This window comes from Dysidea avara, chromosome 6 (genome assembly GCF_963678975.1).
Source record: "Dysidea avara chromosome 6, odDysAvar1.4, whole genome shotgun sequence".
NCBI lineage: Eukaryota > Metazoa > Porifera > Demospongiae > Dictyoceratida > Dysideidae > Dysidea > Dysidea avara.
The window spans coordinates 26,653,040-26,668,094 of NC_089277.1; the positions used below are offsets into that span (position 1 = coordinate 26,653,040).

General features: G+C 37.6%; 1 protein-coding gene across 3 annotated transcripts in view; it reads right to left on the reverse strand.

Annotated features, from left to right (window-relative positions):
- LOC136257846 (uncharacterized) overlaps positions 1-15,055 on the reverse strand; it is a 47,699-nt gene that overhangs the window by 7,369 nt on the left and 25,275 nt on the right. For all 3 annotated transcript variants that reach the window (XM_066051160.1, XM_066051161.1, XM_066051162.1), the window contains exon 5: positions 22-2,199. In XM_066051160.1, the coding sequence (XP_065907232.1) occupies positions 22-2,199 (2,178 nt within the window). The remainder of the gene's footprint in view (positions 1-21; positions 2,200-15,055) is intronic.

Here is a 15,055-nt window from a genome sequence, read left to right on the forward strand (position 1 = left end):
TGCAACTGGTATCATACTCACCTCTGTAAGCCAAACTATGTGAGAATGTTGCAACTTAGTGGATGTTACTCTACCATGGCTGCACTGAGCATAATCAAATGGAGGAGACAGTGTGGTGATTGTTGCTATATGTTTATCGTCAGACTTTCCACACTGACAATAAAAACCATATTGGAGTCGACCTTTGTTAAAATTCAACTGCTCACAAACATTTTCTAATGCACTAGCAAGAGCGTCATGTACTGATAGGTGGATAGGACACTTTTCATGATAATGTTTTTCTTCATGTCGTATTTGAACTTCCAAAAATGACAATTTGTCCAGAAGTGACAAAAGGTAAGCATGAGGCATACGAAATGTTATTAGGTTGCTGTAAGTATGACAAACTTCATTTTGGGTGATTAAGTGACTCCAGCCTCTTGGTAAATGTTGTAATATCTCAACTATTAAGCAACAGAAAAACCCTCTTGGTAGGAGATTAGAAACAAACTGGATCAGTAGTGGTTCACCTTGTAGGTATCCATACTGGGATAGTATGACATCACCTGTTGGTTGACTGGTGTACGTCGGTAGAACATATGGTATAAAGTAATCCTCTCCGTCACCATCTTCTCTTGGTATAGGAGCTATTATTTTCATTACAACAAGTAGAGAAACAAAATATTGTTGTTTTAAGTCATCCTCCCACTGCAAACTTTGTAGAAGTTCTTTTGACAAAATTCCACTGTGTTTAAGCTTGTTTGCAGCTGACTGGTTGGAAAGTGATTTCTTAAAAGTAAAACACACTATTTTGCTTAGCCTATCAAAAAGCCACTGGTGATCAATGATGATGTAGTCACACAAACCAGACACCTCAGGGTAGTACAACAAAACTCCTAACAGGTGATGATACAGTAGAGCACTTCTCACTTGCTCCACATCAGTGATCAGTTTACTTTTTGAAGCAATGGACACACATTCTTGAAATGAAATATATGGTTTTCCTCTTTTAGTGCACACCTGACGTATTTCAAGTTCTAATAGCATCCAGGTAATGGGTAATTCATAGACATCTTTATTCAAAGACAATTTTTCAATTTCATTGCGAATTAATGTTGCCATTGGGTCTTCTGTATCCTCCCTTCCAGCAGTTGTGTTGTCTACTGGGAATAAGACACCACCATCTTTGTTTTGCCATACAGTAGCTTTACAGTCAAGCTTCTCAACCATGTTTACCAAGTTACTGTTAATCTTATGAACAACATCTGAACCAACTTTGTCAGCATGAGTTCCCACACAACATAAATATGAATCAGCATCATTTCCAGGTACTGTCGCCAACTGTAGAACTTGAGAAGTTGGTCTTTCCAAGGCATCATTGTTTGATGACATGAGAAATTTGATCATGTCAAAGTTGGAGTATTGGAGATGATAAGGCTCAAAAATGTGTTTTCCGTGTTCACTGTACTCCACCAACACTTGATCTTCAAGATTTCTGGATAAGTCAAGAACAACAAATGTTATTATTGGGTGAATATTAACTGTGGGCAATAAATGTATATACTCAGGCTGTCCACCTGTGTCAAGTATTGTAATAATGTTCAGCACTTCTCCAGGGTGATGTGTTAGTGGAGTGGCATTGCTTGCACTTGTGTCAATACTAGAAGTAGAATTTTCCACTAAAGCCTTAAAACTTTCTAATTTTTCAATTTTCACTGAATTTTGAAATAAACCAGCAAATCGTTGGGTGATCGAAAGTTGTGTGACTTGTTTTATTTCATATTTTTGTTTGATGTTAGCATCAATTTCACTGATCTCCCTATTATCTGTTATTTTAGGTTCATTATGCTTTTTTTGCAGTGGTATACTTTGTGGGTGAAGTTTCTGGTGTTCAGGAGTGCTTGATGGAAGTAGCACTTGTCTCAGGTGTGTAATCTGAGCATTATCATCTATTTCTAGCCAAACAATCTCTTGGTCATGTACATGTTTCGACTCAACTAAAACAGCTTTCTTGATTGATATGGCATGTTTGCTTTGAACAATTTTAGTACTGTGATGATCGCTATTGATTTGCTTTTTCATTAGTAAATTGCTGAAACTTGTTTTACCAGCTGCTCCCGAACCAGTTAGTAAAATTTTAATAAAACGGACAGGTATTTTTCCATGTTGATTCTTAGCACTATTTAAGCTTTTCTGAAGTGATGCAAGCAAATTTCTTCTCTATAGAAATAATAATGATTATTACAGGGTAGTACTTTAGTGAACAGTACACAAGTAGGCAATAGTAGAACATCAATGAAGACATGCACATAATGTATTGGTACTGACATTGTAGATTTAATATAACTTTTCAGTGTAACTTAATCTGTGAATGCATCAAGTAAAAAATTAGGATTTATTCACACCCAATATTTTATTCTTTTTAATTAATAATATCACTACACAAGACATATTAAGTTTTGATGCAAGTTTAATGTAATAGCTGACGACATCAAGTAAAATTTTGACTGCGTACACATTTTTATTGAAATTCTTTATCAATATACAAATGGCAACAGCTGTCATATGCTATAGTGCACAGACTTGAATAAAGTTCAACATAATTAGCTACATCATATACAGCAAGATGCTATTTAGTTTACACTGATAGGACCAAAGGTATGAATAATTTTGTGAAAATAATGTATGAAAGTCGAGGTAATGAAGGACAAATTAACTTCAAGAACTTGTTCTCGGGATTTCTAAAACATGTTTTATTTCTGAAATGTATTTGATGTGTTCACATCTGTGAAAAGAGGTGGCTGGTCTTACGTCTCACCAATCATAACTCCTTGAATTATTAACCCACTATTTTAAAATTACATAGCACCAAATTTTTAATCTGGTACCTTATTCAAAAGTCATGTAATGAGTTGTCAAATACATGCATTCAGAAGACTATAAGATTCTTTTTTACAGATGTACTCATATTATTTTAAGGGTATTATTCATCAGCATTATACCCTGCAGTGTCCTACTGATTAAAAATAACAATTTTGTCTTGCGTACTTGCTATTCAATTATGTATCATATGATAGTAATATTTTCCTTTGTATACAAAGACAACTACTCCCATAATAATTATACATATTATTTGATGAGCACAAACAAGCCCAAAACTTTTATGGGTGTGATACAAAACTTTCATGAGCACAAAATTTTTAAAATCTTTTGTAGAACAGTAACTTTACCTTTTAAGAAGGTATTTGGACATTTTGTGGCAGAAAATAATCCTTATTACGTAATGTACATATGTGACCGGATTTGTGAAAAGGATCTTCTTTACACATTGATTTTACCAAGTTTAATGATTCTTAACTTCAGGTTGGAAATGGATATTGACTTGAACTTTGGTCAGTAGTGAGCACCATCATATAATAATAGATGGAGAAAATTGTAGGTTGATACAGGGGTGGTGGAGCAGGCCAAAGAGTGGGGGGGGGTTAGGCCAGCTATAAGTTGAAGACCAAAAAAACTGTATCTCCTTATTTGTAATTACACATACATAGCTAAGTAGTAGCTACACTGCTTCTTTGAATACCGTGACTGCTTTATTAGAGTATCTAGATCTTGACTGTTCTATTAGAGTATCTTGATCTTTTCTTGTAACGATTGTCCCATAAAAGTGCTGGGGCCATGGTCCCCTGCCGTCTCCATTGCCTATGGGTTGATATGTTACTTTAATACTAAGCTACAGTCTCCCAAGTTCATAGAACTGGATGTAAGTGAAAGACCCAATATTACAAAGGGTAAACAAGCAAGCTGAATAGCTCTGAGTAAGCCTTTCCAATAGGTGAGAAGGATCTGAGGAATGTTTAGTTGATGAACAGCCAGTAATAGTATGATGTATACTATCCATTACAGCTAGCAAAATACTATCATCTCTTAGCAAAACCTTTCTTAATGTAGGTACAGTGTATATGATCTTCTTCTATACTTACTAACTTAAAATTCTTCGGTTTGCATCTGATACTAAGAAGACTTCCTAACTGATGCAATAATTTGCACCACTTCTAGATCAATCTAGGAATGTTACTTTTGTTACAAGAAATAAGACACAGAAGCATCAAGAGTTCATAATATTTGTATGCCATATAAATATCACAAACTCTTGTTAAAATTTTGCAAAACTATTGCCAATACTTTAAGATTAAAATTAAATGCAGCAACTACTACTACAATAATTCATTAAGAGTATTTCAATCTTGTGTACAAATATTGATGGTAGGGAATGATATAGAACCCAGGCCCACCTCTTTCTGTGTACGTCACTGCATTTACCAGTGATGTACTGTATATTATCACAATCTATTTGTATTTGGACATATTTATATACTTTCTGAAACGTTACAAAATTTGTATATAAATTCAGTGTTCATGTGCTGTTGACATACAGTTCACAGACAATCAAATCTAGTTGTACATGGACACGTCTGTCACTTCATAGTACCACAAGCATACCAGCTAAAGTTTCTTGGTCTGATATGTTATGACGCAATATAATTGACTGATCACAAAATGTATGTCTATTCTACTAAACAAAACAAAAATCTGACTAAATCACATGCACCAACCTATCTCACCAGTAGCAAGGATTGATAATAACCAAAGTGTATTTTACCATTTCGGTGGACTTTTAAAGTTGCAAAATGTATTTCATTATTGTTTGATGATGCCAAAATTGTACTACAAGGAATACATTTGTCTAAGGGACTAAAGGTTCAACACAGTCTATCATTGAGGGCCAATTTTTAGGAAAGCTCATTGGCACTTCTTTGAGTGCTACCAATAAGGCTGCTATATAGTAAGCAGATGATTGCTTGTTTAACTTATTTGCTTACTGCTACTGACATACTTTCTATCCATGGTGAATATAAACTGTGGATCTACAGAAACTATATTACAGAAACTATATAATTTCAGTAATGAGATTTTGTTTTTGTATAGATACAGTCTCACCTTGGAAGTTCGAATCTATTTCACTTTTTTCTTAAGAAATGGTTTAAGTTGCCCTAAAGTGCTTCTCAGGTTACTGTACTACCCTGGTGTTTGCTGCCAAGTATTACTTATGTATCCCAACAATAGGTTTGAGTCTATTACACTCCAAAATTTTCCTATTGTGTTATTTGGCTTTCCCCAATTTCTGCCTATTATGCTTGTTTTTATGCTTTTTTCAGCAATGCATTATGCTGTTATTTTGTGTTTTTCTTCATGTATGCAGAGAAATGCTTTATATGGTAAAATATAAATAGAGAATTAAGTGTCACTCAACATACAAATAATACCAATGTGCTCCAGTTTAGTAGGCATATTAGAGTAGGGGATTTGTGGGAATATCTGCTGTATAGTCCCACAGAAGTTATAGGCATTTGCTGTATAATATCTTTGTAATTTTGTATGCAAATAATTAATATGCATGCATGCATGGTTTCTAAATGATCTTCTGAGATGCAGCGATTGATATTCAAAGGACAGCAACTGCTCAGTATTATATGTAACTTGCATTTGTAGCACCATGTGTCAAGAACATATTAGCCTCAGGGGAATAAACATTTAATGGTTCTCATTCTCGCTGTTGCATGTGATGATTTTCTATTAGCTTCACTACTCTAATTGGAGAATCTTGATCTCTTTGAACAATATTCCTGGTTTGATATTAACCTCAGTATCACTGCAGACCTGCAGAGACTTCAAACATTGTCTAGCTATCTAACTCAACACTGACTTTAGGCCCCTATTCGGTGATTATTAGTTTCTCATCCAGCCTTTCTAATTATTATGATGCGGGCGGGAGGGTATTACCATTTGCCATTATTTTGTAATTATTAACACACTGATGTACAGACCTTGTCCAAATTGTCTTTCTTTCTTACTACAAACATTTCCTTTACTACTTTTCGTGATCGCCAACTGTTTTTTGACAGTCAGCTGAAAGCCTGCTTTGATGAAGTCGATAGAGCACGATTGCAACTGGCACTGCAGCAATTTGCTAAGGAAAACAACAGTTCTCCTGGTGATATATAGCGCATTGTAGCGTTCATCAACAAAAATTATAACAGTTTGGTATCACGTGTTCTTCTGAGCATGCGCAGAGTAAATAATGGCTTACCATGTGGTAGCTTAAGAAGGATGCGGGCGGTGGATGAGAAACTAATAATCACCAAATAGGGGCCTTATGTTATGATCAGAGTTTCAATTGTATTGTCTTTCAATAATCATAATTATTGTATCACATTATCATGAACCACGATAGTCATGAACCACGATAGTGGGTTCATAATAGGGACCGCAGTGGAATTTTTGAAAATCCTAATAGAGCAGTCACCTAAAACCAGCCTTAGAAAGCAGACTCAAGCATAAAACAACCCTCAGAAGGCTTATTATCAAACACTGAACTCAAAAAAATTGTGATATAGCAGTAAAAATGGTCTAGACGAAATTTGGAAACATTCAAAAATTGCGAATTTTACGCGAATTGTTCATATTAGGCCACACCAAGTCAAACCTTAGTTTCTGGTCACCCGCCCGCATGGAAAACTGGAACCCCAGTTTATGAGGACTATTATTAATATTACAGGCGCTTAAGTGTACGTGACCAAGGACAGTGATTTTTAAACACTGCAAAAGATCGAGATACTCTAATAGAGCAGTCACACTACCCTTAACTTTAATACTAGAATAGACAGATACTACTATAACGTTTTTGACTTGTCCTTGATTAGCTATATAGCTATTAGTAATGCTTCTGTTGCCAGTAAGTAACTTCAGTACAGTATGTATGTAGCATTGATCACTAGCCTAATGATCAGATATACCATAGCTTAAACTTTCCTAACAATTCAGATGTGGTCCTCTAATGATTAATCTAGTAACTCTTCTAGTGGATCTAAACTTGGACTTCCTTATCACTGATCACTGATATACTGACTAGAAATCCGGTAACATTTGGTGAGCTCAAACTTCAACTTTTCCATGATTAAATAATTGCAAGTATGGTCCTAAATTAACAAGTGCATGGCATCCCTTAGTTAAAACATTAACTTAGCTTTCCCACATGATCACTGAAAAACACTAGCCTGGAGCACTCAACAACTCAACTCAAAACTTTGACAGCTACTTTACTGAAGGTTTACTGTATAGAAGGCTGGAAACACATGCATATATAGTTGACTAAGACTTCACATTTGAAAGAGTTTCTGATGTGTTAATATAGTTTTGGATTATTATTAGCTAGCTAATAAATAATAATTTCCTGACATAGCTAATGAAACATTTCATTTGTAAAGCAAAAGTAGCTACATGAGCAGACCTTTCCTTAGTGTTAGCTACACATTGTTGTGCTCAGCAGTGTAGCTAGCCATCAACAATTTTCCTGGTGCACTTTGCAGAAGCATAATTAACTACTTATGCTATAAGAATGTTGGTTAAGCTTGGTTGTAAACTCAATATGAAATGGGTAAATTAAGCAAAATTAATAACATTACAGTATTACTGGTGTATATGTAAGAGTCTATGATAGTCCTGAAGTCCTGATCATCCGCCCGCCCGCATCCTTTTGTTGGCTAGGGAGTGACCAGAAACTAAGGTATGACTTGGAGTGGCCTTATTATTATTAATTTGTTTCACTCGTGTACAGCCCAAGGCTTCCATTTTTTCGCGACAAAAACTACACAGCCTTACTCACTGAGTCCTTCCACGTGTCCATGACCCATTAATTAACCCGTACTCCACAGATCGCTAACCGGCCTCCACCTCGATAAATTTCTAAGTTCTTCTTCGCCATTGCCTGCTTTTCCGTATACGGAAAAAGTCGTAGAAGAACAAAATTACGGGATCTTGTGTGCTCAGGGATGCGTATTGTTCGACTATAGTCTTTATAACGGTAATAGATGGCAGATTGAAGTTGTGCAGCACTCTTTTACCTTACAAGATCGCCATAATAGGGTCTCTAGTGAGCTGCCCGTCTTCGCTACGAGAAGTCGTTCAAGCGCGCATGCAAGGCATCCAGTTTATTCTTCTTCCTAGCCATCACAGTGAGTGTTTTGTTTGTCCATTATAGATGGAAGATAAATGGTAGCGCTGATATCATGGCTGCTTTTCACACGCAAAAAAGGTTGGGTGGGGTGTTTATTACATCCCTACATTTAAAAATATTTTGTGTTCTAACCACATATCATCAACAACCCTCCCATATGGTATCCATGTCATAAACAACTTACAGAGTGTGAAGCCTGACAGTCTTATATGGGAAGGTTGTTTGCTACTGTACTGTAACTAGCTACTGTGTACATATTCTAGCACACTCTCCGATCGGCTAGTGACATTGACAGTTGCAAACATTTAGCCATGACCACATGCATGCTAACCAGACTTTGCTGACTATACCTATGGTGTTCCACTTTGTGACACATGCACTGTTGCTAGCAGGCTAGACCTAGGCTTTCCAGAGCTAGAGCCCAGTCTAAGTCCTGGCATTTGGAACTCAATATGCCAGTTTAAAGTACTCTTGCATCTATGGGTAATGACTGCCAAATCCCTGGTAATCATGTAAGACTGGCTACACCACTGGCCACTGGTAGCATGACATTGTGATTTGTACATGCAGACACCGGCATAGGAAGACTTTTCGACCAAGCCTAGCGATCTCCTATTTAGCTTGATTAATCACAATGTTGCTGCTGTATTCAGCCCTGTTCATACGTGCATTTATACAAAGGTGTTGTAAAGCGTCATCGCTACAATAATAGCACTACAGCTACAATGTATAGCTATCTCTTCACTACCTATTCTGCTAGACAACTCTACACCTATAATGTACGTGCTTGATGTATGCATCGTTATATCACGGTAAAATTTATGAAAAAAATAGGAATTATAACACTAACAGTTACCATTCTTATAACTTGTATCATAGAGTTTCATTCTTGTCCTTCTGTTAGAATAAACACCTAAGACATCTTGTTCTTCTTCAAGTCTCCTGTGCTGCCATCAACACTGTCTCCTGTATGATAGGTGCACAATCAGTAATTCTTCTGACAGGTAGGTACATGTAGCTCATATAGCAGTGTGTTTTCAGCGATGGCACAAAGTGTGACGATAATGGCTCAAACACTGAGTATAGACTAGAAATTAATGTATCCTGCCTTATATTTTGTGTGTGTACAAATGAACCAGGATGAAAATACAGTCTTTATCATAGATTACAAAATTAATATTACATTAACATATCTAATGAGTTAGCCTTTTAAACCAAGGAGTCTCTGTTAGCTTACTACACTAATGTGTCAATTAACTTATAATCCATAAATGGATTTGGAAAAAGTACACAAACTAGACATATTAAAAATTTAAAATAAGAAATTGAGATCGCTGAAAAAAGCCACGGATCGCTGGGGTGGTAATGTAAACCACAAATCCCTATTTTGACTTTCTATAAATGCTCCATTTGAGTATAAAAGGTCAAAATAGGGATTTGTGGTTTACATTACCACCCCAGCGATCCCTTCTTGTTTTGTGGCTTTTTTCAGCGATCCCTATTTCTTATTTTAAATTTTTAATATATATATAAAATCAGACAATGAGGCATGTCAGATAATACCAAAGTCACATAATGATTCAAGCTCAAATAAACTACTTTACTAAGCCTTGGTACTAGTTGGCACATGACTGCATGTGTCCTATAAAACGCAAACCCACAATGAAAAGTATACATCCTGTTGAGTTTAAACTTGTAGTAAGACTGTACTGCATTTTGCTACTCGTTGTCAGGAACCTTTTCACCATCTAAAACAGAGACACTTGTGACTGTGTTGCAAACAAAGCTTGCTGTGGCAAAAATTCAACCATTATGTGGCTATTATGCTCCATTTTGCCAGCCAAATGGCTGGCATAATCAACTCAAGCCTACTCGATAAGCAAAATTCTGTCTGCTGTCCTGTGTCAGAGCTACTTCTGATCCCCTAGGTCTACAGCTACACTTTGTGATTACAAATTAGCAATAATGAATATTCCATCTTAGCTAATACTCAGAACTAGCTATCCACTACTTGTTCCCTATATTTTAAGTTAAAAGTTATTCAGAATTTATGCTGGTCTTGTAGTGAAGAATGCTTGTTAAAGGGACTGTGTATAATTAACAGTACAGTCAAAGTAAGTCCAAGTTTTTTTGCAATGTTTTTAAATACGTTTAAGGGTTCAATACAGTGGATAAAGGTATAAAAAGAAACCTGAGGAAAAACAATTGTGATGGAGTCACTGGCAAGATATGCATCTTTGCCAGACTCAAAAATGTTTATCTTCTTATTAAGCATCCTTCTCTGTGTAGATTAATACCAGTTTGTTGATTACACAATACTTGAAACCATCTTAACAGTACTTCACATGCTTAGATCATAGCACACCGTTATGCTATAGTGTGCACTTAGGTCACAGCAATTATGTGCAAGTACTTATAGTGCTATATTTGCAGCATCCATGTTAACTTCAATTTATTGTGATACAATAAATTACTTTGAATCAGCTTTTGTGTGGAGTGTAAAATACATGTATTCCCATCGAAGAAGTGAAGAAGCAATGGCAAGGAATGATGAGAATTTTTGTGCAAGCTGAGGTAATGAAAAAGATATAAAACAGATGTACATTTTATGCATAATTTTGAATATTTTTGGGTAAATGGAAATACTGAATTTACTAACCCATACATCATGTTTTGATATAGCAGGTGCTCCAAAAGTAGCAAAAACAAAGGGCTCAACTCCAATGGCTGCTTCTGTTAATGATTGTAATCATTAATGGCTGATATGTCTGGCTGGTGCATTAGGGTAACTGCACTATAACGATCTCTCAGGTTTTGACTTGCAACTGTACAACTTCATACTCTACTTATTAACATTCTCAATTACAGATTTGAGAGACACCCATTTGTAAAAAGGGCATACCTCTTAATACTGCTGTATAATTATGCTACTACAATTAACCCTTAAACCCAGGGAAACGCATGTTCATACAATATGGGCATGTATGGTGACACTAGGTGGGGTAACTTATCCTATAATAACACAAAGATTAAAAATGTTTGTTCACTGGGCTACTTGGATGGACACTGTAACCACAGGGCTTACTTATTATGAAACAATGAACAGTGGATCTAACCTCTGGCCCTCCAATTGTACACTCAGCATTCAGTCTTGGGTAGCTGTTTCCTTGTTCTTCATACTTTCCATTAGGGCTGGGCGGTATTGGAGTTTTGCTTCACGATATATCGTGCAGAAATATATCACGATATTACTATTTATCGCGGTTATTAAAGATGACTGCTATATTAGAGTAGCTGACTGCTTTATTAGGGTATCTCGATCCTAGCTGACTGTTCTATTAGAGTATCTCGATCTTTGTAAAAAAAAATTGACTAGCTAGTACTAGGTCCTTGTTTGAAGTAGTATCACGTGATTATTTGAGGTGCATTATAACAACCTTAAGGGTTTAATAAGCTGTCACAAACACTAAAAATCGTAATAATATCGATATCGTGATATTATCGTTTCACCGAAATCTACGCGATACAGATATCGTTTCATTACAATACCGCGGTATTACTATAATACCGAGAAACCGCCCAGCCCTACTTTCCATAGATTGCAGTAAATCAAAAACAGTAGCGTAATTACAGTATGTGCTAATTATGCATACATGGCTAAGGAAGCTAATTTGTATATCACCAGTGTAATTACTAGTCAAATAGAATCCGTATTACTGGCAAGCAGTGTTGACTGTGAAATAACCCTGGCATCATTGGAAGATCTCTCTCTATAATCTTAGCAGCAGTTTTTGTTGTAAAGGCCATTGTTATAATGTTGATAAAAGTGCAAAAATTGGCCTGAGTAAAACTACATGAAAAATCCCACAACTTCTCAGTATAGTACTGTTATAATAATGCAGTAAACATCGTTAACCCATTAACAGCTGAAGTTGAAGCAATTTCTGTATCTCCAAGTCTGGCTTTCAGATGTTCGAGCAAGTGCACATGCACATATATGCACGAAGCCACTGCTTCAAGGTGTACAAAAGCAGCAACACACAACTAGGGCTGAAGTAATTGTGCTCATGATTCTTTGCATTATTCTATTTAGAATTTCCTGGAAAAAGCTTGCATTATACAAAACTTATGCATTATTTCTCAAATATATTGAAATAGAAATGTAGGATTTACTGTGTATTTTAAATTCTATGGTTAATTATTGCACATTGACAAGATATTTCATTGTTCTATAGAGTAGTATGCAAAAAATAGGATTGATTGCTTTATTAGAGTATACATAGGTGAATGTTCTATTAGAATATCTTGATCTGGTGAATGTTCTGTTAGAGTATCTTGATCTGGTGAGTGTTCTGTAGGGAATAGGTTATGCAATATGATGTAAGATGTATCATGTGTGATTATTAGTCTGATTGTGGCTTCCTCGTGTTATGATCATACATGGCGCTGTGAGCAGTAGAGCGCCTCATCTCACCCTTGTAATCGTCAACCTCGTTTTTACGTATAACCCTCGTCGCTGATCCTTGGTGCCTGGTTGAGGCACCCAATCAGGTGATACCTTTGTTCTCAAGTCTTTTGTTGTCCCCGACATTTTGTTCTCCAGATATCGCCCATGTCACGGTCGTCGTATGTTTTTCGCCAAGGAGATCTTCCTAAGTTGGATCTACAAATCGACCGCAGCTCTGACTTTTCAGCCTGGCAAACGCAGTGGGAATCGTACATGAGCCTGTCCGGACTTGGCGAAGAAACTGCTGTGAAACAAGTACAAGCCTTGACATTATGTTTTTCACGTGAAACTATTACCATAGTCAACAACCTTGGCCTCAGCACCGAGGACCGTGGAAGTGTAGCCTCCGTTATTAGTGCCATCAAGAAGTATGTCACTGGACACATTAATGAATCAGTGGAGTGATGGAATTTCCATCGTAGAACACAGCAGCCAGGGGAGTCCTTCGATGATTTCCTTGTTTCTTTGAGAGAACTAGTGAAAACTTGCAACTTCTGCAATGATGCTTGCATACAGAAGAGCTTACATGACCACATAATCGAAGGCCTCCTTGATGGTGACACTGTCGAACACCTTTTACAAGAAAAAGACCTCTCTCTGATAAAACAGTCCGCATGTGCCAAGCCCAAGAGGCAACCAAGAAACAACGAGCTTCCATACAGCAAGGACCTGGTCATCTCCACGAATCTGTGGCAACTCTCAAGACACATCCACAGAAGAAGACATTTACACCACAACCTCTCTGTCCTGGTTGTGGGGCCAGCCACATCCAGCAGGTCGCACACAATTCCCTGCATATCGTGTGTCATGTCACGATTGCAAGAAACTGGGTCATTTCTCCAGAGTCTGCCATTCCAAACCCATACAACCTCATCCACCGCAGCCCTATACATCTACCCTTCAATCTACTCAGTCCGATAGTTCCTGATCCGAACAAGCAGGCTTGTCTAACATCCACCATGTCACATCTACTGACCTGGCACCCAAGCTAAAGATTGACATTACCACTCTTAATGGTGCCACCACCACAGCTGTTCTTCCAGTCTCGGGTGCAGATATTTCAGCAGCTGGTACTAGTATTCTCTCTCAGCTTAATGAACACATTGACAACCTTTCACCTTCCTCTGTCATTCCCAAAGCTGCGAATGGAGCAGAGATGCATCTTGTTGGCAGGGTTCCGGTATGTTTCAAGATAGACAACAAGGAACACCTTGATGACTTGCACATTTACCCTAATGTTACAGGCACACTGATGTCCTGGAAGACATGTAAGGAACTTGGAATCCTACCAAACTGCTATCCCATTTCCAGCACTACTGTCAATTGTGTAGCCGCCACCCCTCCAGTTGCTAGTTTACCCCTTGACAAGCACTGTGCAGTTCAGGAGTTTCCCACCGTATTTGATGGTAACATTAACAGCATGGAAGGTGAAGAATTCCATATCTACCTTAGTGATGATGCTAGACCATTTTGTGTTAACACACCCTGGTCTATTCCATATGCTTACCATAACAAGCTGAAAGCTGAACTTGACCTCTTACAATCGCAGAACATCATTGCCCCTGTTGTCGAAGCCACTGACTGGTGTGCACCTATTGTCGTAGCACCCAAGAAGAATACTGATCGGATACGTATGTGTGTTGACCTCTCACACTTAAATAGATATGTAAAGAGAGAAAGGTACCAATCACCCACCCCAGCCAAGGCCATTGCTGACATATCTGCTTGCCAAGCTAAGTTCTTCACTGTTTTGGATGCTATGAAGGGCTATCACCAATGTCCTCTTGATCAAGAAAGTCAGCTTCTCACCATGTTCATAACACCATTTGGCAGATTTAAGTATATGTGTGCACCATACGGAATTTCCTCCATATCTGAACATTACAATAGACATATGTATGAAGCCTTTGAAGGTCTCTCTGGTTTCTGCCGCATAGTGGATGACATGGTTATCTATGACAGTGATGTCACACAACATGCTTCACATGTCCGAGAATTTCTACAAAGATGTGCTGAGAAAAAGATCACCCTGAACCTAGACAAGTGCAAGTTTTGTTAGTCCTCAGTTACCTTCGCAGGATTCCAGATCTCTGCTACAGGTTACCAAGTAGACCACACTATTATAGATGTCACCTCGAAATTTCCAACTCCAGCCAACCGTACAGATCTCCGATCCTTCTTTGGTTTGGTTAATCAACTATCAGCTAGCACAAATACCATCTCCACACTACTCACACCACTGCGCCCCTTGCTCAGTACAAAGAATGATTTCCAGTGGTCAGCCACCCACGACCAAGCATTTCAAACTGCTAAAGAATCCCTTACTGATGCACCTGTGTTGTCAGTTTTTGACATGAGTAAACCCACTAGACTAATCACAGATGCTAGCCGCCAAGGCCTTGGATTCATACTCCAACAGCAAGACAACTCTGGCACTTGGAGTTTGATTCAGGCAGAGTCCTGATTTCTCACTGATGCTGAATCTCGCTACGCCA